Source organism: Petaurus breviceps, unplaced genomic scaffold, assembly GCF_028583685.1.
Source record: "Petaurus breviceps papuanus isolate PSGF00001 unplaced genomic scaffold, PetGlider_PUasm1.0 90444, whole genome shotgun sequence".
In the NCBI taxonomy this organism is placed as follows: Eukaryota; Metazoa; Chordata; class Mammalia; order Diprotodontia; family Petauridae; genus Petaurus; species Petaurus breviceps.
In genome coordinates, this window is record NW_027187256.1 from 1,799,649 (window position 1) to 1,819,949 (window position 20,301).

General features: G+C 38.8%; 1 protein-coding gene across 1 annotated transcript; it reads right to left on the minus strand.

Annotated features, from left to right (window-relative positions):
- Positions 1 to 10,184: 10,184 nt before the first annotated feature.
- LOC138177724 (olfactory receptor 52A5-like) lies at positions 10,185 to 11,911 on the minus strand. Its single transcript, XM_069108930.1, has one exon. It carries the CDS (start codon positions 11,649 to 11,651, stop codon positions 10,701 to 10,703), a length of 951 nt encoding a protein of 316 aa, XP_068965031.1. The 5' UTR covers positions 11,652 to 11,911; the 3' UTR covers positions 10,185 to 10,700.
- Between the last annotated feature and the right edge of the window lie 8,390 nt (positions 11,912 to 20,301).

Below are 20,301 nucleotides of genomic sequence, written 5' to 3' on the forward strand. Positions count from 1 at the left end.
CATTGTTAATGAGGCTGATGCATGCATTGCTAGCTCAGTGTTTGGGAGGTTCTAAAGGAAAGTATGGGAAAGAAGAGGTATTAGACTGACTACCAAACTCAAGGTCTACAGAGTCGTTGTGCTGACCTCATTGTTGTATGTCTGTGAAACCTGGACAATATGCCAGTTTCATGCCAGGAAACTGAATTGCTTCCACTTGAATTGTTTTAGGAAGATTCTGAAGATGCTCTTGCAGGATAAGGTACCAGACACTGAGGGCCTTACTTGAACTGAACTGCCAAGCATTCAAACACTGCTTTAGAGACTGCACCTCCCATGGGCTGGTCACGTTGGGAGAATGCAAAATGTATGTTTGCCAAAAAGACTATTTTATAGAGAACTCACACAGGGCACAGAGTAGGTGATTAATAGACTGACATTTCTTATATCTAATGTAAACTAGAGAGTTGAGGGCATTTTTGATATTAAAGAAATTTGGGAGAAACCTTTTTTTTAATTTGAAGTCACATAGAAAAGGAACAAATTGTGATGGATGAAAAACACACATAAGTATGGAATTAAATGGTAGATTTTCATTAATCCCTAGGAAAAAATGTGATTATATAGGAAGAAAGTATGGTGTCACCCTTCAGAAGAATACAAAAATTAAAACTAAATCAAGGGGCACATATAAAATGGACCACAAGATGGTGCAATGAATTCTGTCTTTTAAATGGGAGTTCATGGTCGGTGAAAAGAAACACCATATACATGAGATGTACTAAAGGTCTCATATGGAAGAGATTTGAAAAATTTCTTCTATGAATTCTTCTGGACCAGGAGTTTCCCCTACCCACTTTGGTAGTTGTATTTCAGATAACTCTAATTCTTATTATGATATTGGATTACTTATAATCTCTATTCTGTTATTTAAGTATTTTATATATTTTGAGATATTTCTCTCTTTTATGTTCTTAGTTTTGGTAGCTTATAACTTTGTATAGTAGATTCTAATAAATCATCGTATTCTGATTTTGTTGTAATCTTACATCAAACTTTTTGGTGGGGTAATTTAATCATTTTATTAATAATGTCAGCATTTTAATAAAAATATGATCATTTGGCCATCTCTCTCTCAGACCAAAGGCAATCATGGAGGTGGGCTCAAGAGAGACTATCCCTATACCCAGACCACTTGGAGCCTTGGAGCCTTGGACAACTTAGACAAAAAATTTATCTTCCACCAAAGTCTGAGGAAAACACAATAGTTACCCTCCCTTGGTGGGGGTCTGAACAAGAAAGTTAGTTCAATCTCATTATCAGCACTATCCTTCAAGAGACTGAACTTTTAAAATCAAGACTTTCGAAAAACAGGTATCTGAATCTCTCCAAACCATTGATTATTAATAATAACTTCTCTCATTCCTCCATTTGATTTTATTTAAAGGCCCAGCTTCTTTAATGAATCACTAACTGATATGACAAACACTTTAAGGGTTTCTAAGTATAGGACTTATGAGAGGAGACAGCGAAGGGGAACAGGGAAAGATGTATAAGCGCTCTGACAAAAACCGGGGGTACAATTCCCTTCTATAACATTTTTATAAAATCAAAATTAGAGCAATCCTGTTTGATAAGTAGACATCACAGATAAAAGGCACATAGGGAAAAAAGTACAACAATAAAACAAAAGTCTCATTCCCTCTGGTTCTTTGGAAAGTTCGATGTAGCAATCTGGTTCAGGTGTGATCTAATAGCAGTCCTCAGGTTCAGATCACTTATAGAAATTCTCTTCTCTGCTAAAAAATTTCTACAAAAATGATCTTAACACAATTAAAGACAGACAAAAACTTAAACAATTTTTTGGCCAAAATTTTCAGGCACACTAATTATTATGTTGTTTCTCCTTATGCTATCAACTAAATTAAAAAAAATAATAATTATCAATAACATTTTCTTCTAGCTGCTCAATCTTTTTTTGGTTAAATATTTCTTTTTTCAAGGAGTTATGATTTTCTGTTTGTCTAATTCTAATTTTTAAAGAGTCCAATTCAAGTACATTTTACTACCTTCTTCTCTAAACCATTTATTCTCCTTCCCCTTATTTCATTCCTAGGTCTCATTTCATTTAACTTTTTATTTTATCTCTTATTTCATTTCTCCCAGTCATTCTTTTGGCCAGACCATTCATTTTTCTGAGCCTTTGCTTGCACTTCTTTTTATATTAATTTTCTCTTTTTGGTTTTCCTAATTGTCTTCCTTCAATCTATTGTATTTCTTCAATATATCTGACACTTTTCTTCTGTCTATTCATATTTCCAGTTTCTGGACTTGGGTTTTTCTGCACTGCTCCTTCTTACACTTATTTTGTGGTAGGGGCAGGCCCTGCTTTGTACTGTATGCAGGGTCTAAAGATGCTCACTCTTCATGAAATTCCAGTCTCCTGGACAACCAACTTAGGTTTTGGTATTGACCCTTGTTCCTTTCCCCTAAAGAAATACAAAATTTTCTGTTTTTCTTTTAAATGTCTTCATAACCTGGCTCCTACCTGACTTTTCAATGTTCTTGCACATGGCAGTTCTAGATGTATTCTGTGATACAGCTGCCTCTGATGTTCATTTTTCTTAGCAAAATACTCCATCTCCCAACTCTGAAATTTTTAATTGGCTGCCTCCCCCCATCAATGGCTGGAATGATCTTGCTCTTCACCTCTGCCTCCCAGATTGGCTTCCTTCAAGTTTCATCTAAAGTCCCACTTTCTCACGAAGCTTTTTTTCACCCCCCCCCCTTTATTTTTTTCTTTATTTTTTTCTGGAAGGTAGGGCAATTGGGGTTAAGTGACTTCACCAAGGTCACACAGCTAGTTTTGTGTTAGGTATCTGAGGACATATTTGAACTCATGTCCTCCTTACTCCAGGGCCAGTGCTCTATTCACTGCACTACCTAGCCACACCCTCCCCTTCTTTTTAGTGTCTTCATTATAAGACTATCACTAATTTATCTTTTCTGTATCTTATTTGAATACAGTTATGTTTTGTTTTGTTTTTGTTTTTTTTTTGCATGTTGTCTACCCCATTAGACTATGAGGTCTTTGAGATAAGGACTTTTTTGGACCCATTTTAGTATCCTTAGCACTTAGTACAAAGTGATAACATCAGGGGATTGATTTTAAGAGAAAATAAATAACTATTTGGTGGGCATGGGATTATCAGACTCAGTTGGTTTGCATAGTTGGACAATTAATTGATTGAAGCAAAAGGGAAAATCACCACCAAACTAGAAAAACACATAAAGAGGGCACCTCATAAAATTCTGAAAGTTTTAAATTGAATTATTTAAACAAACTATTGATGCAAATAAATGAGACATGGAAAGTAGCTAAGATAATTGTACTGTTATCACTCTTTCTTTCAGAAATAAATCTTTGAAAAGTAGTCACTGCCATAAGAAAGACATAAGAATCTAGCAAGAACTAGCAACCCAATACACAAATGAAAACAGACTCATTCATCAACTGTCTTGGGTGAGTTTGACAGAAGATGAGTCACAACATTTCATACAATGATCAAAAGCAATGAAAAAAATCTGTAAGAAATGCAAACAACTTAGCTATATCATACCAAGTCCATTCGTAGAAGAAATTGTTATGAGGGAGACCTTTTCCTGGTTCTCCCCAGTTAGGCAAGGTCAAGTATACATGAAGGAAATCCATACTGGAAGTCAACACAGCCTTGGCAGCATAATGAAGTAATTTTTATAGATACGTCAGGAATACAAATGTACCAAAGGAATAGGGAAAATGTGCACTATATTACTACCCATATGAGGTGTGCAAGAGGTGTGCCAATTAATCAATAATTACTCCTATGCCTACTTTCTCATTTTCACAAAACTTTTATAAAATGACCTACGATCCTGTCCTTAATGAAAATACAAACAAGAACAGAAGGTTCCTACAAATAATTTTCTATAGCAGACACCCGGAGGTAGGATTTTAATCCTGGTCTTCTGATTCCAAAGCCAGTACTCATTTTTCTGGGCCCTTCTGCCTTCCCTAAAAGCCTGCTTATGGGGTTTTAATTCCTGTATGATATTGCTCAAGCCATTTTACTTCCTCGGGTCTCAGTTTCCTCATTTGTAAAGTGAGAGAGGAGAAGGACTATGAGGTCCCTTTCATCTCCAGATCCGTGATTCTATATGCAGATCAATGATCTATTATGCCAAGGGTCTGTTATGTCAAAGAATGATACATTAAGGGAGATATAAGGAAAAAAAATAATTTCTTCCCCCAAGGCTATTATATTCTAACTGGAAGGATACACCTTGAAGTTAGAGAAGTAAATGCAAAATAGAAATGTTATACAAAGTAATTGCAAGAGGGAAGGACTTTTGGAGGAGCTTACCATATGAGTGATGCTTTAAGGGGGGGGTAGGTAAATAAACTAGAGGTGAGGTCAGGAACAAATACATTCTGGATGTGGAGAACCACCTATTTAAAGGCATGGAGGCAGAATGAGAAATATTATTTCTGGGGAACATCCATGAGATCCATTTGACTAAAATGGAGATTTCATAAAGAGGAAAAAGTAGGTGGGGGCTAAATGTGAAGGGTTTTCAATGTCAGGCAGATGTTTTACCTCTAAATCTTGTTTCTAATGTGATGAGGACATTTCTGAGCCAGAAGCCTGAATTGAATGAGTTCTGCTAGGTACCATGAGAGAATATATTGGCTCTGGGAGGCCAAGATTCTTAGTCGAGTTAAACTCATCAGGCACATAGGGGAGACTTCTAGGAGCATGAAGGGTTATTTCTACCCCTTATAATGATATTGTCCATGGCCTATAAATTTTTCCTTTATGACCCTGTCCTGGTATGACCCCACTATCTGTGTGTGCTTGTAGACTCCAGGAACTAGCCATTCCTGGATTCTTTAAACTTTGGGAGGACTGGCTACCCGCCCAGAGTTTATTTAGTAAGTAATAACCTTGGCCACAGACTTTTTTTTTAATGCTTTATTAACTTCTGATTTACATCATTAGTTTCCACCAGATTTTGAGTTACAAATTTTCTCCCTGTTTTTCCCCCACCATCCCCCCAAAACAGCAGCCCCACAGGATATCCCCACCTCCAATCTGTTCTCTCCCATATTTTCTCCCATACCCATTTTGACTTTTCCAGTGGATCTCTATGCCTCAGTGCCTGTATATCTTATTTCTTAATTACATGTAAGATGGTATTAATAATAGTATATATATATATATATATATATATATATATATATATACGTACACACACACATATATACACACACACACACACACATATATATATATATATTTGAATATTTGATTTTAAAACTTTCGATTCCAGATTCATTCCCTTCCCCCCCTGCCACCCACCCCCACTGGGAAGACAAGCAGTTCAGTGTAGGTTGTACATGTGCAGCTAATGCAAAACAATAACATAGTAGATATATTGTAAAAGACCGAATATATTTCCCTCCCTCCTATCCCACCTCCCACTTGTTCTATTCCCTACTTTAATCCTGTCCCTTTTCAAAAGTGGGTGCTTCCAACTTCCCTCCCCTCCAGCCTGCCCTCCCTTCCATCATCCCCCCACTCATCCCCTTCCCCCCCATTCTCCTGGAGGGTGAGATCCCATATTTAGTGTGTATTTCACTCCCTCCTCAAGCCAGATTCAATGGGAATAAGGTTGACCCATTTCCTTTTGCCTTCCTATTCTTCCCCTCCATTGTAACCATTTTCCCTTGCCTCTTCTGTATGAGATAGTTTGCCCCAATCTGTCTCTCCCCATCTCCTCTCATTATATTCCTCTCACCTCTTAATTTCACCTTTTAAGTATCATCCCTTCCTGTTAAATTTGTCCTGTGCCCTCTATCTATGTATACCTGTAAACATATATACACACATTCACATATGTATTCATATGCCCATATACCCTCATATATAGACATATATATGTATATATATATATATATATATATATATATATATATATTTGTAATCCCTTCAACTACTGATAAAAGTTTCATAAGTTAAAATTGTTGTTTTTCCATGTAGGAATGTTAATAGTTTAACTTTGATAAGTTCCTTATGATTTCTTTTCCCTGTTTACCTTCTCATGATTCTCTTGCTTCTTGTATCTGAATGTCAAATTTTCTATTCAGCTCTGGTTTTTTCAGCAAGAATGCTTGAAAGTCCTCTATTCCACTGAATGACCATATTTTACCCTGAAACATGATACTCAGTTTTGCTGGGTAGGTGACTCTTGGTTTTAATCCCAGCTCCCCTGACCTCCAGAATATCACATTCCAAGCCCTTCGATCCCTCAGTGTAGAAGCTGCCAGATCCTGGGTTATCCTGATTGTGTTTCCACAATATTCAAATTGTTTCTTCCTGACTGCTTGTAATATTCTCTCCTTAATCTGGGAATTCCGGAACCTGTCTATAATATTCCTAGGAGTTTTCTTTTTGGGATCTTTTTCAGGAGGTGATCGGTGGATTCTTTCAACCTCTATTTTGCCCTCTGGTACTAAAACATCAGGGCAGTTTTCTTTGAGAACTTCCCGGAGGATGCTTTCTAGGTTCTTACTTTGGTCATGGGTTTCAGGTAACCCAATAACTTTTAAATTATCTCTCCTGGATCTATTTTCCAGTTCAGTGGTTTTTCCCATGAGATATTTCACATTGCTTTCTATTCTTTCATTTTTTGGATCTGTTTGACAGCATCTTGATTTCTCATAAAGTCATCAGCTTCCATTTGTTCCAATCCAATTCTGAAGCAATGATTCTCCTCATTGAGCTTTTGAGATTCTTTTTCCATCTGGCAAATTCGACTTTTTAAGGCATTCTCCTCATTGCCTTTTTGAGCCTCCTTTGCCATTTGAGTCTGTCTGTTTTTTAAGGTATTCTTTTCTTCAGTCAGGCTGTTGACTCTAATTTCATAATTTTCTTGCATTGTTCTAATTTCTCTTCCTAATTTTTCCTCCACCTCTCTTATCTGCTTCTTAAGGTCCTCTATGGCATGTAACCAGCTTGTATTTTCCTTTGAAGCTTTTGGTGCAGGAGTTCTGACTTCACTGTTTTCCTCCTGTTCCATGCCTTGCTCCTTCTTGTCCCCCAAATTGGAGTGTAATGTTGGAATCTTCTGTCTGCTTTGTTTCCTTTGCCTGCTCATTTTGCCACTCAATTATTTGACTTTTGGGCTTTTTTTTTTTTGCCACAGTAGGACTCTGCCACCAGACAGGGGAGTTTTCGTCCCAAACGCTAGGGTTTTCTCAGCTGCTGGAGGTATTAGATGGGTGCCCTCTCTGAGGTCTCCACACGCTCTGGCAAGCTGGACACACACCACAGAACCTCCATCCTAGACTGTAATCCAGATCCAAGCAGGTTAAAGCAAGAGCGATTACCCCTCAGAGTGGTGCTTGGTCCCCCTACACTCTGCAAGCCAGGAGCTGAAGCCACCACGTGGAGCTGTCTGGCTGTGCCTGTGTCTCAGAGGTTTCTCACCCCAGGGGTAAAAGCCATGCACTCCCACTTACTGGGTCCCAAAGTCCAGACTCCACTGGCCTCTTACCTTGTCCTTCACATCTATGTATTGATAAATCTGGAAATAGCCACAGCTACTGCTTATCTGGAGTCCCTCTGGCAGGAGGCTGGTCAGGCCCACCCTGGGGCTAAAGCCTCGGGTGGGGCTGGGTTCGACTCCCAGAGCACTGAGCTGGATTCCTGCTGGCCTGTCAGGCTGTCCTCAGCTGGAGGTTAGCTTCTCTGTGTCATTTTGTGGTTTCTGCAGCTCCAAAGTTTGTTTAGAGTCCCCTTTTTACATGGATTGGGGAAGGTGGAAGCCTGAGCTATGGGAAGGTAGTGCTTCTACTCCACCATCTTGGCTCCACCTACCCTTCCAGACACTTTCATGTCCTTGCTGATTTAGCTTGCTTCCCTGCTTATCCTACATTCAGTCAGCAATCCTTGAGTCTTTATCTCTTTCTTCCAAATTTACTCTTTCTTTTCCAACTCACTGGCACAAAGCGTTTACTCTTTCTTTTCCAACTCACTGGCACAAAGCGTTCTTTGTCTTAACTCCTTAAAAGTTGGTTAGTGAGAAACCCAATTTGGAATCTCACCCATGGAGAGGATGCTATGCCTGGGACCCTCCCCCCCCCCCCCCCCCAGTTGGGACTCATAGGCTGAAACCTGGGATTCCCCAGCCATTGTGAAAAAGTGAAGAGTTGGTCCCCTGTAATAAGAAGGTAAATTTTGAAGATCTTCCCTGCCCCTAGGCTAATGTGCACCTGAAGCCTGGGGTGGGAGGCTTGTTTTTCAGTAGATACAATGTAATAAGAATGTAAATTTTGAAGATCTGGAAACCCAGATGTTGACTGGGTATGGATGTAATGGTTGGACAGTTTGGAAATCTGTCTACTTGATGTTTCTGTCTTGATAATTATGCCTGTAAACTTTGAGGTTCAAGGTGCTGACTGAAACGTGGTATGAAACATGGTACCAGGGAAAAACAGAGACTACAAGACTGACACAGAAGACAAACATTTATTCACGAGTTCGAACCCGGGTCCAACCATACACTTAAGATGGAGGACCCCGAGTGTCTTCTCGGGCGTTCTTTTATACAGTTCTTGGGGAGAGCGGGAAACACAAAGGTCAGGGATTGGGTGACAGACAAGTATGAGCCTTAGAGATAGTGGCTTGGCGCCAATTCTATAGGGGCCAGGGGGGGATGGTTAAGATTCAGTACCGGAATCTTAAAGGTCACCATGAAGTCAGGGTGAGGAAGGAATGTGCTGACATTCCTTCTTGCAAGAAGAACAAGTCTAACAAGTTTATTCCCTGGTATGGGTGGCCCTACCGGAATCAACATTTCTTCTTGCATTTCCTGGTTTGGGTGGCCCCTTCTCATTGACCTTTTCTGCTGAACAAGGTAAACGATATATGTCTGACTGATTAAAGTAAGCTTGTTAACCCATTTTGAGTTGCTTTCCTTTAACAAAGCAGATCCAAGAACCCGTGTGAGCAGGCACCCTGGGGACACTGGGGTGCTTGCTGCTACAAAATGGCGCTGTGAGCAGGATAGAAGAATGGCCTGCATGCGGATTTCGCTGAGCTGAGAGCGGGAATGGTGAGCTGCCTGCATCGGGACCTGGGCAGAAGCCAGGAGCAGCTGCCGCCTGCGGGAGGAGAAGGAACCCAGGAGTTCAGAATTCAGCCACAGGAAAAGATAAGAACTGAGCAGCAAAGCAGGGGCACTGAGTGTGTTTCCTGGCTGCATCCCACAGTTTGGGACCCAGGGGGAGGATGGACTTGTGACTATGGTGGGTGGGATGAAGTGCCTTGGATCCTCAGGGACCCCCACCTTGTTGGTTTTGTTGCCCAGCCCCCTCTCTGTGCTTGGAGGCAGGGGCTGGAGCTGTGTGAGGGGAAGGATACCCCTTCCCTCTACCCCAGAGAACTGTATTTGAACTCTTGTTTTGAATTGAGATGATAATGCTATGTACTTTGTGTTTGTTTAAGGGCCAGTAGCCACTTTGGTAACTTTGGTTCTGTACTTTGAAAATGTGACCTGGGAAATGTTTGGTGCTGATTCAAAAGTAAATTGTCTATGCTATGGGCATGAAAGATCTTGGGGCCGAATGTAAATTTTGAAGATCTTCCCTGCCCCTAGGCTAATGTGCACCTGAAGCCTGGGGTGGGAGGCTTGTTTTTCAGTAGATACTTCTTGATTGGCCAGTGAGTCAATAAGGTTGCTACATTCTCTGAGCCAGGAGAAGGCTATATAAGCCCTGATGTGTAGCTTTGTTTTGGGACTCACTTTGAGAAGTGTTCTGTGATTTGATCTGAATTCTGGGAAGCCGTTGTTGAGAGTCCCCCGGCTTTGAACAACCCAGAATGTAGAAACCCAGATGTTGACTGGGTATGGATGTAATGGTTGGACAGTTTGGAAATCTGTCTACTTGATGTTTCTGTCTTGATAATTATGCCTGTATACTTTGAGGTTCAGGGTGCTGACCTTTCCTCCTGAACAAGGTAAACGATATATGTCTGACTGATTAAAGTAAGCTTGTTAACCCATTTTGAGTTGCTTTCCTTTAACAAAGCAGATCCAAGAACCTGTGTGAGCAGGCACCCTGGGGACACTGGGGTGCTTGCTGCTACATCCCCCCAGATTGGTGATGTTTTCTCTTTCATTTTCTTCTATGCTTATAGTAATACTTTTAATATTATTAAGCTTATTAGCATTCCTGTGTTGCCTATATTACATATGTAAGAAATGTTCTTTACCGTTCTATTTCCTATAATAAACTCCTTTTAATTATCAGTTCTGGTGAACACGTGTCATTTTGTGGGAGTGAATCTGATCCTAATTAGGCAAAATTGATCCTTAATCACACAGAGCAGGAAGCTTTTGATCTGGAATATGAAGGAGGGCAACAACTCTGATGATGCCTTGGAATGAGTCGTGTCTCCAGTATCCATGCACGAGCTTATAACTCTCTACTCTTTTAACTATCGATTTTCCTTGGGTTAATCAGACACGATGGTCACTGGATTCTTTCCTCTTAGCTATCTTAATGACAGCTCCAGCAATCATATATCTCAGGACTCATGCAACTAAGAAAGTAACAGATTTACAATTTGTTCTGGCTGTCTCTTAGTTATGACCTATGTTATTTGAGAGACAACAGATTAGATGGAGTTATTGAAACTGATCAGTTTGACTACCTGTTCCCTGATCTCCTTGGTCTTTACTCCATAAACAATGGGGTTAAGAAGAGGTGGAAGTAGGAGATAGAGGTTAGAGAGAAGGATGTGAACATAGGGAGGAATATGGAACCCAAACCTGTGAGTGAAAAAGGAGAAGAAGGCAAGAATGTAGAACTCCAAGAAGACAAAAATATGGGCAATGCAAGTGTTGAAGGCCTTGAGTCGAGCCTCCTTCTGGGGCAGATGGAAGACAGCAATAAAGATCCGAACATAGGACAAGAGGATCAAGATAACATCAAATCCCAGGATAGAGAAGGCCACAAACAGACCATAAGCCTTGTTGATTCGGATGTCCTCAGCAGCCAGCTTGACAATTGCCATGTGCTCACAGTAGGAGTGGGAGATGACAGTGGTTCGGTAATATTTTAGTCGACATTTGATGAGCAAAAGGCATGGAGCCATAAGGATACCTGCTCTCAGAGTGACCCCAACCCCTATCTGAGTGAGGAGTTGTGATGTAAAGATGGTAGCATGTCTCAGGGGGTCACAAATGGCTACATAGCGGTCCACAGCCATAGCTAAGAGTATGCCAGACTCTATGCACTGGAATGTGTGAATAAGCCACATCTGCAGTAGACATACATCAAACTGGATCTCCTGCAGATGAAACCAAAAAATACCCAACATCTTGGGAAGGATGCAAGTGCTAAGGGCAATGTCAGTGACTCCCAACATGGCCAGAAAGAGGTACATGGGCTTGTGGAGACTATGTTCAGATTGAATGATCACTAGGAGCATGTAATTCCCAATGAGGGCAATGACATATATAGCACAGAATGGAATCCCAATCCAGCACTGTACAGACTCCAGGCCAGGGATCCCAATCAGTGTCAGTATGGATGGCATAAAGACTGTACCATTAGCCATCACCATGGCCAGTGTAGGGCTGCGGTGCTTGAACTGAAGAACTAAGGTTGCTAAGAGGAATTGCTTTATAATTTTTTCTCTTTTTTCTTCTGACCTGTTGACTTAAAAATAAGAGGTGATCATTTTACACGAGTTGTAGTTCTTATTAAATGTACATGAATTTCCCAAGGCATGACAGCTTCCTTTATCCTGTCTAGCTTTTTCTTTAGGTCCTGCCATTTCTTATGTGAATGAATAGGATACCTACCTCAAGTTCTCAAATCCACCAATATTGTTCTGTTGCCATTATTATGGCAGGCTTAGAGGGTTCCTTTAGGTCTATGACCTCTGGGTCATCTCCTATATCTTTTGTTTATGAAGTTCTCTGGTTCTGTCTCTATCCATCTCATCTATTTTATCACATCAGTGCTACCATCTCCCCTCTCCTATTTCCCCAGACCCTCATTCCAAAACTCCTTAATTTTGCAGTTCATTTTCCCCATCACCTACAGCTCCCCATATCTTCAGTCCAATCACCTCTAACCCTTTATCCTTCTCCTCCATTTCTTTGCTTCAATGGGAATACTAAAGTAGCATCATTATGCTCATATCAGTCATTTATATGGCTATAAGGTTTTTCTTAATTGTTTGTTTGTTTGTTTGTTTTTCCCCTGTATCATAAGAATTGACCAGGACACAGTCTTAATTCAGTTGATTTAGCAAAGACAATCGCACAAAGCATTGTAGGGGAAAAAAAGCAGCTTTTTCTCATTTGGGATTGACTGAGTCAAAGATCTTGAGAGATTTATATTTAGTACCCCAAACCCAGGTCTATCCCCTCCACATTCTTTTCTCTTGAATTTTATTGAATGTCTGGATTCTTTCTAGCTCCCCTTATATCCACCCTGCTCCCTGAGATTATAATAGAATAAGTAAGTTCTTTCCTCCAAATTCTCCGTCTATTTCATGTTACCTCCATCCAAGTCATGACCATGGCTATATTAGAAGCTCTTTTGGTCCCCATTCACAGTTGTCTCCTCCCCATACCTTAACATCACTTGATCAATCTTTGCCTACTAAGCTTTCGTATCAGCTTTTTATGTCATATTCTGCTTATCTAGTTCACTTTCTTATTCCTCATTTATCTCTTTCACATTTGGACAGCTGACTGCAAGCCTTTTTCTTATCCATTGTTTACTTCAATATTCCAGTTCAATTAGAAAGAAGATTCTCTAAACACAGACTTTTACATATATCACTTCTATATGATTCTTCAAATTACTGCAAAGACAAGAGGAAGAACCAAGTCCAGGGAAAAACTTTGAGTACAATCTGTCTTATTATTCCTGCTCTCCTTTTTCTTGACTCAGGCAAAGGTAGTATGTGGAGATAGAAGGTGTGTGTTTCTGAGTGTGTGTGTGTGTGTGTGTGTGTGTGTGTGTGTGTGTGTGTACACACACTCCCTTCAGGCAACTTTCTGTTAATTTTTCTTTAGGAATTAAACACAATTGGGAAATATCTTCTTTCACAAATGGTGACTGCTTCCTGGGTAAGTGCTAGAATCTATGTATTTTAAATATGCAAGACATGTTAAAAGAGAGACAGTGTTGTATAGTGGGTATAACATTGGTAAGTCCTTCATTCAGGATTTATGCCAAGAGCCTCAGTGGTCCTGAAAGACTGCTGAAATCTGGAGAGCTCAGACCTGGGGAACACATTTGAGTACAGATATTAAATTGGCCCTGGACTGTTAGAGGTGAAGCTTCAGATGATTACAGGACAGGGACCTGGATTCTTAGGGCCCCCAGGGGAAAATTCTTGGAGGATTTCCCCTACCCAGGACACACGAATTGCTTCCACCACTTCTTGAGTCATGAGAATAACATTTTCAGTGTGAGAAATCTGGCACTGAGTATGTAAGTGAATCTGTTTGCTGCCCTTTTAATTTCAAAAGTTTTAAAAACCAGTACAATGGTGGGGCCACTCTGTTGGCCCAGTTCTCTACCCCTTTAGTTCTTACTGTGATTCACAGAGGCATTTGTAGATGTCAGTTTCAGTTCATAATTTGGGCTTAGGCTTCTCCACGAAGTGCATCAGAAGAGTAACAAACAACAGAGTCATGTTTAAACTGTGGTCAGGTCCAGTCTAGTACTGCCTACCTGAATACAAATCCCATTTCTGAAGAAGGACGCTTAGTAAAAGGCATCTGGCACATAACTCTTGACACATCACATGGCTGCTGTGTAATAGCATCGAGAACAACTGACTTCACTTGATCTAGCTGTTTCCTGCACCCCAGAACTGTGGACAATGACCATTAAATGAGGGAGACAATAGGGAGGGTTTAGTTTTGAACAGAAGGGATACATTGTGAGATCATTAGGGCGAGATACCCAAAGACGTGTCAAGCCTACACACTTGACTGACATGATGTCTTGGATTAAGAAAGCCCCAATGCTCAAGACACACACACACACACACACACACACACACACACACACACACAAGGGTAGCTCATCTCTATCCATGGACTGCTATCCAAATTTCTACATCAGAGCCTCATTCCTTCAGATGAAAGCTTTAATTCTGGTGATGCCTATGGAGGAAACATCTATTTAATGGCACTCAGGAGTCAATGACTGCTCTTAGACTTAATGTGAATGTAGTGAGGGGCAATAAACAAAAGACCCTGGGCTTTGGAAATGGGAAGGATACAGGATGGAAAGGACATCATAGTAGAAGGATACAGAACAGGAATGCTATTACATTTCATTACATTAGCATTGTGTTGGGTACCTTACAAAAGTTTATTTTCCCAGGGCATATACCCAGACCCCCATTATTCTCTACTCTTAGAAAGCTAGATAAGGAGCACATGGCACTTCTTTACAATTCAGATTTCTTCCATATGTCTCTGTCTAACAAGGATTAAACCGTAGATCACCCTCTGGAAGAAGACTGGAGGTATTCATCCATCTCATCCCTTCTTTAATCTTTTACAATGTATAAAGTGGATTTATAGGGGAAATGTAAAGGGTGGGGGATAAGGAGCACAGAAACAGAATCAAAAGACTCAATAAGTGGTTCAATGATGGTCCTTCCCAAGCTGAAGGGCATTTGTCACTTTCATGGAGAAACAAATTTCAGAGTTGCAAAGGAACATCAGAGACCTTCAGACCAAACCATGCCTGAAAGAGAATCCCTTCAATTACATACCTAATATGGGACCATTCAGGCTTTTTGTGATTATCTCCAGTGGCAGGACTGCTGGCTCCTGAGCCCGTGCTATTTTCTGATAGCTCTAATTGTTAAGGAATTTCCCCCTTTGCATCAAGCTCCTACCTTCTAGGACGAAACATGAAATGTCTAATGTACAGTCTTTATACCATGTGACAGGAGGTTTCTTCACTTATGCACAGGTTCAGACTGATGCAGAAAGGTACATAAGGAATTATCTAAAAAAAAAGACAAAATTCTGATACTTCTTGTTCAAAACACAATCACTTTGGGGAAAGGGGGCATATTTTCCTTTAGTATTCTAGGCCTTTCTCTGTAAACATTGTGATACTATAGGACCTTCTTAGCCTCACCTTTCAGAGGACTTTTTTTCTTGCAGTCCTTCTCTTCCTCTGCTCTGAGAGAGGGAAGTCTTTCAAAAACTGAGAGAAAGGGGGAACTGAATGTGGGACCATTCTGGGAGAATAAATGTTTTTAAAACAACCAGGAGAAAATGGAAATAATTTAATAGGAAAAAAATAAACAATAACCCTTAAGTGGATCTCTAATGGTGAAATTTCAAGCATGTTTTCTAGGCTTAATGAAGGAGATGTCTAGGAAAGAGGGTAACCTGACAATTGGTCCCTATACAACATTACAAAGGCATTCACATGCTCGTTATACAGGTAAAACAAAGAATAAACTAATTTAGTAACATACCCTTTCCCTTATCTCATTGACACAGCTATTTTCACTCTCGGGCTGCCAAAAATTGGTGAGGATTCACCTTCATTCAGAATTTATGGCAAGAGGCTCAGTGGTCCTGAAAGACTGCTGAGATCTGGTGAGCTCAGACCTGGGGAACACATTTAAGTACAGATATTAAATTGGTCCTGGACTATTGCAGCTGGAGTTTCTCCCAAGGGAAAATTCTTGGAGGATTTCCCCTCTCTGGATACACTAATTGCTTCTACCACTGCTTCTTGAGTCATGAGAATAGCATTTTCAGTGTAAGAAATCTGGCACTGAGTATATAGGTGAATCTGTTTGCTGACCTTTTAATTTCAAAAGATTAACACTTTTGCTGATCTCTCACACATCCAACTCTATTCAATCTAGCCCCACCGAACAAACAAACATAAAAGGTCTTCAAATATATACATTTTATTTATGTTTACAAGTGTTAATTACTTCTCCTTTCCATACCCCCTCCAAATTGAACTAAGAAAAAGGAAAAATAAAACCCTCGTACCAAATACTCATTGTCCATAAAAATACACCCTCACATTAGAAAAAAAAAATCTCATTCTGCATTTTAAGTCATCACCCCCTCGGCTAGTTGATGGGTTTCATTATTAGTACCCATGATTCATGTTTTTATGATTATTGATTATAGTTCAGAGTTCTAAAGTTGTTACTCTTTAGTGTTGCTATTTTGTATATATTGTTTTCTTTGTTCTGCTTGCTTCACCATGGATCAAAAACTATTCATGTTATCTTTTCTGATGGCATAATAATATTACGATTATATTCATATACCATAATTTGTTTAGTAATGACTCCATGGGTGGGCACACTCAGTGGAAAGAAAGAAAAAGAAAGAAAGAAAGAAAGAAAGAAAGAAAGAAAGAAAGAAAGAAAGAAAGAAAGAAAGAAAGAAAGAAAGAAAGAAAGAAAGAAAGAAAGAAAGAAAGAAAGAAAGAAAGAAGAGAGGAAGGAAGGAAGGAAGGAAGAAAGAGAGAAGGAAAGAAAGAAAAGATCTACAGTAAGCACTTTATTTGTTGTTCAGTCATGTCAGAATATTTGTTACCCTACTTGAAGTTTTCTTGGCAAAGATACTGTCATATGTTGCCATTTCCTTCTCTAACTCATTTTACAGGGTTAAGTGATTTGCCCAGTGTTACACAGTTAGTAAGTATCTGAATCCAGATTTGAACTCAGGAAAATGAGTCTTCCTTGCTTCAGACCTGACACTCTATCTACTGCATTACCAAGAATTATATATATATATATATATATATATATATATATATATATATATATATACACACATATATACATACATATATATTTTTTCCTCTTTTAAAAATTTCTTTGGGTGTATAGTCCCAGTAGTAATATAGCTGAGCCAAAAGGCATGCACAATTTTAATTTTGGAGGCATGGTTACAAAATGCTTTTCAGAATAGATGAACCAATTGACAGTTCCATCAATAGTGGATTGTTTTCTTAAAACCCTTGCATAATTTGTCTTTTTCCTCTTGTCATCTTTGCTGACCTTAAAACCCTGTCTTGTTCATGAAGAATTCCCTGAAATCTTTAGTTTAATATGGTCTCTCCCTCAAATATATTTTAACATTCTGCATAGAGAGCTATTTATAACTTATCTTATTTCATTTTTGTATTTGTATACAGTCTATTAGGCAAAATTTTAAGTTCCTTGAGAGCAGAATCAGTCAATAGACTCTTATTAAGTTCTACTATTTGCCAGGAACTATGCTGGCATTAGAAATGCAAATATAGTAGCAATTAATATCAACTAGCATTACATATAGTCTATATTTGGATGTCTGTGAGGTATACTTCATTAGCTGACAAGTGCATAAATCTCACTTTCTCTATCCCCTACTTGATTCATTTTGCTATTTTATCTTATAACAAATCTTAAGATAATCAAGGAATCTATCTACACATATTTCATTATGCACTACTAAAATTGCAACATCTTTAATTTGTCAATTCTCTCTTGTAATTACATCTTTTCCCATAAACTTTTCCCTCATTTTTGTCTATAAGTGTATAAAATAGTAAAAAAAAAAAAAATCCAAATGATTACTTACAGTGTATTAGCTATGACTTAACAGCCACAGTCACCTTTAACTATTACTGCTACTGCTAACTTTTCAATTCTTAAAACACAGTCCCAACAAGTAGCTCTTTCTGGATGACAGTCAAAAATTATTTAAAATTATCATTATACTGCTTCTCTTCAAGATTTAAACTCAGTGTTTTATGAAAAAAAGGTATATGTGTCATTTATCACTCTGTACCTCACTTCATCTCTCTAGAGCAAGGATCCTTAACTATTAGCAATTTGGTGAAGCCTCATGACCCCTTCTTTTTTTTAATTCACAACTGAAGAAATACTAAATTTTAGTTCAAAGTTTATGAAAAATAAATATTCAGACACCTGAATTATATCCACAGAATCTTTGCCAGTCAATGGACCATAAGGTTAGAAATCTGAGCTCCTGAGCAATGTAACTCTCCAGCTTGAGAGTTAAACTCTATCTTTTTTCCACAGTTAATGTGTTATTTTCCCCACAATTACATGCAAAGATAGTTTTCAACATTAATTTTATAAGATTTTGAGTTCCAAATTTTTCTTCCTTCCTCCTTGACCTCCTACCCCAAGAAGCAGTCTGAGATAGGCTATATATGTACAGTCATGTTAAACATATTTCCACTTTAGTCATGTTGTGAAAGGAGAATCAGAACAAAGGTAAAAAACAAAAAGAAATTTTGAAATAACAAGTGAAAATAGTATGCTTTTATCTGCATTAAGACACTATAGTTCTTTCTCTGGATGTGGATAGCATTTTCCATCATGAGTGTTATAGAATTATCTTGGATCACTGTATTGTTGGAAAGAGTTAAGTTTATCATAGTTGATCATCATAAAATATTGCTATTACTGTGTACAATGTTCCCCTGTTTCTGCTCACTTCTCTCAGCATCAGTTCACATTGTCTTCCCAGGTTTTTTTTTCCCTGAATTCTTCCTGTTCGTTATTTCTTATGGCACAACAGGATTTCATTGCATTCATATATCACAACTTGTTCAACCATTCCCCAATTGATTAGCAGCCCCTTAATTTCCATTGTTTTGCAATCACAAAAAAGAGCTGTTATAAATATTTTTGTACATGTGGGTACTTTTCGATTTCCATTCCAGATCTACCGGGTTTCCCCGATAATAAGACGCTGTCTTATTAAATTTTTTTGGACAGAAAAACACCAGAGGGCTTATTTTCAGGGGAGGGCTTATTTTAATGAACATTGACAGCAATTTTAATAAACAGGTAAATGTGAACAAAAAAATGTACCTTTATTCAATAATGAATTCAATAAAGAACAGGATGACGCGCTCACTGCTGCAGCTCTGATTGGATGCAGCTCGGAGCGTGGCGTGCATTTCACGGGGGGTGGACGGGGACGGTGCATACAGAGGGTACTGTAATGTAGCGTGTAGCACAGGGGATCACCTTCACTACAGTAGCAATCTCAATAGGGCTTATTTTCGGGGGAGGGCTTATTTTCAAGGAATCTTACACAGTAAGGGGAGGGCTTATTTTCGGGATAGGTCTTATTATCGGGAAAACACGGTACTAGTGTATTGCTGGATCAAAGGGAATGCACAGCTTTATAACCCTTTGGGCATAGATCCTAATTGTTTTCAAGAATATTTGGATTGGTTCACAACTCTATAAACAATGCATTAGTGTTCCAATTTTCCCACATCTCCAACATTTATCATTTTCCTTTCTGTTTATATTAGCCAGTCTAATAGATGTGAGGCTCTATCTCACAGGTGTTTAATTTGCATTTCTCTAATCAATAGGGTTTTAGAGCATTTTTTATATGACTATAGATAGCTTTAATTTCTTCACCTGAGAACTGCCTATTCATATCCTTTGACCATTTATCAGTTGGAGAATGACTTGTTTTCTTATAAATTTGACTCAGTTCTCTATGTATTTGAGAAATAAGGCCTTTATCAGAGATGCTTGCTGTAAAGATTGTTTCCCAGCTTTCTTCTTTCCTTCTAATCTTGGTTAAATTGATTTTGTTTGTGCAAACCCTTTTTAATTTGATGTAATCAAAATTATCAATTTTCATTTCAAAATGTTCTTTATCTCTTGTTTGGTCCTGAATTCTTCCCTTCTCCATAGATCCGACAGGTAAACTCTTCCTTGCTCTCCTAATTTGCTTGTAGTTTCACCCTTTATGTCTAAATCATGTACCCATTTTGACTTCATCTTGGTATAGTGTGTGAAATATTGGTCTATGTCTAGTATTGGTCATGCTGTACTCTAGATTTGCCACTAGCTTTTGTCAAAAAGTGAGTTCTAATGACAGAAGATGGAGCCTTTGGGTTCATCAAACAGTAGATTATTAGCCATTGACTATTGCGTCTTATGTACCTAACCTATTCCACTGCTCCACCACTTTATTTCTTAGCCAGTACCAAATGGTCTTGATGATTGCTGCTATATAATACAGTTGTAGATCTGATATGGTTCAGCTACCTCCCTTTGCTTTTTCTCATTAATTCCCTTGATATTACAGATCTCTTGTTCTTCTAGATGAATCATGATGTTATTTTTTCTACCTCTAAAGAGTATTTTAAGTGGTTTGATTGCTATGGCATTGAATAAGTAAATTACTTTAGGTAGAATAGTT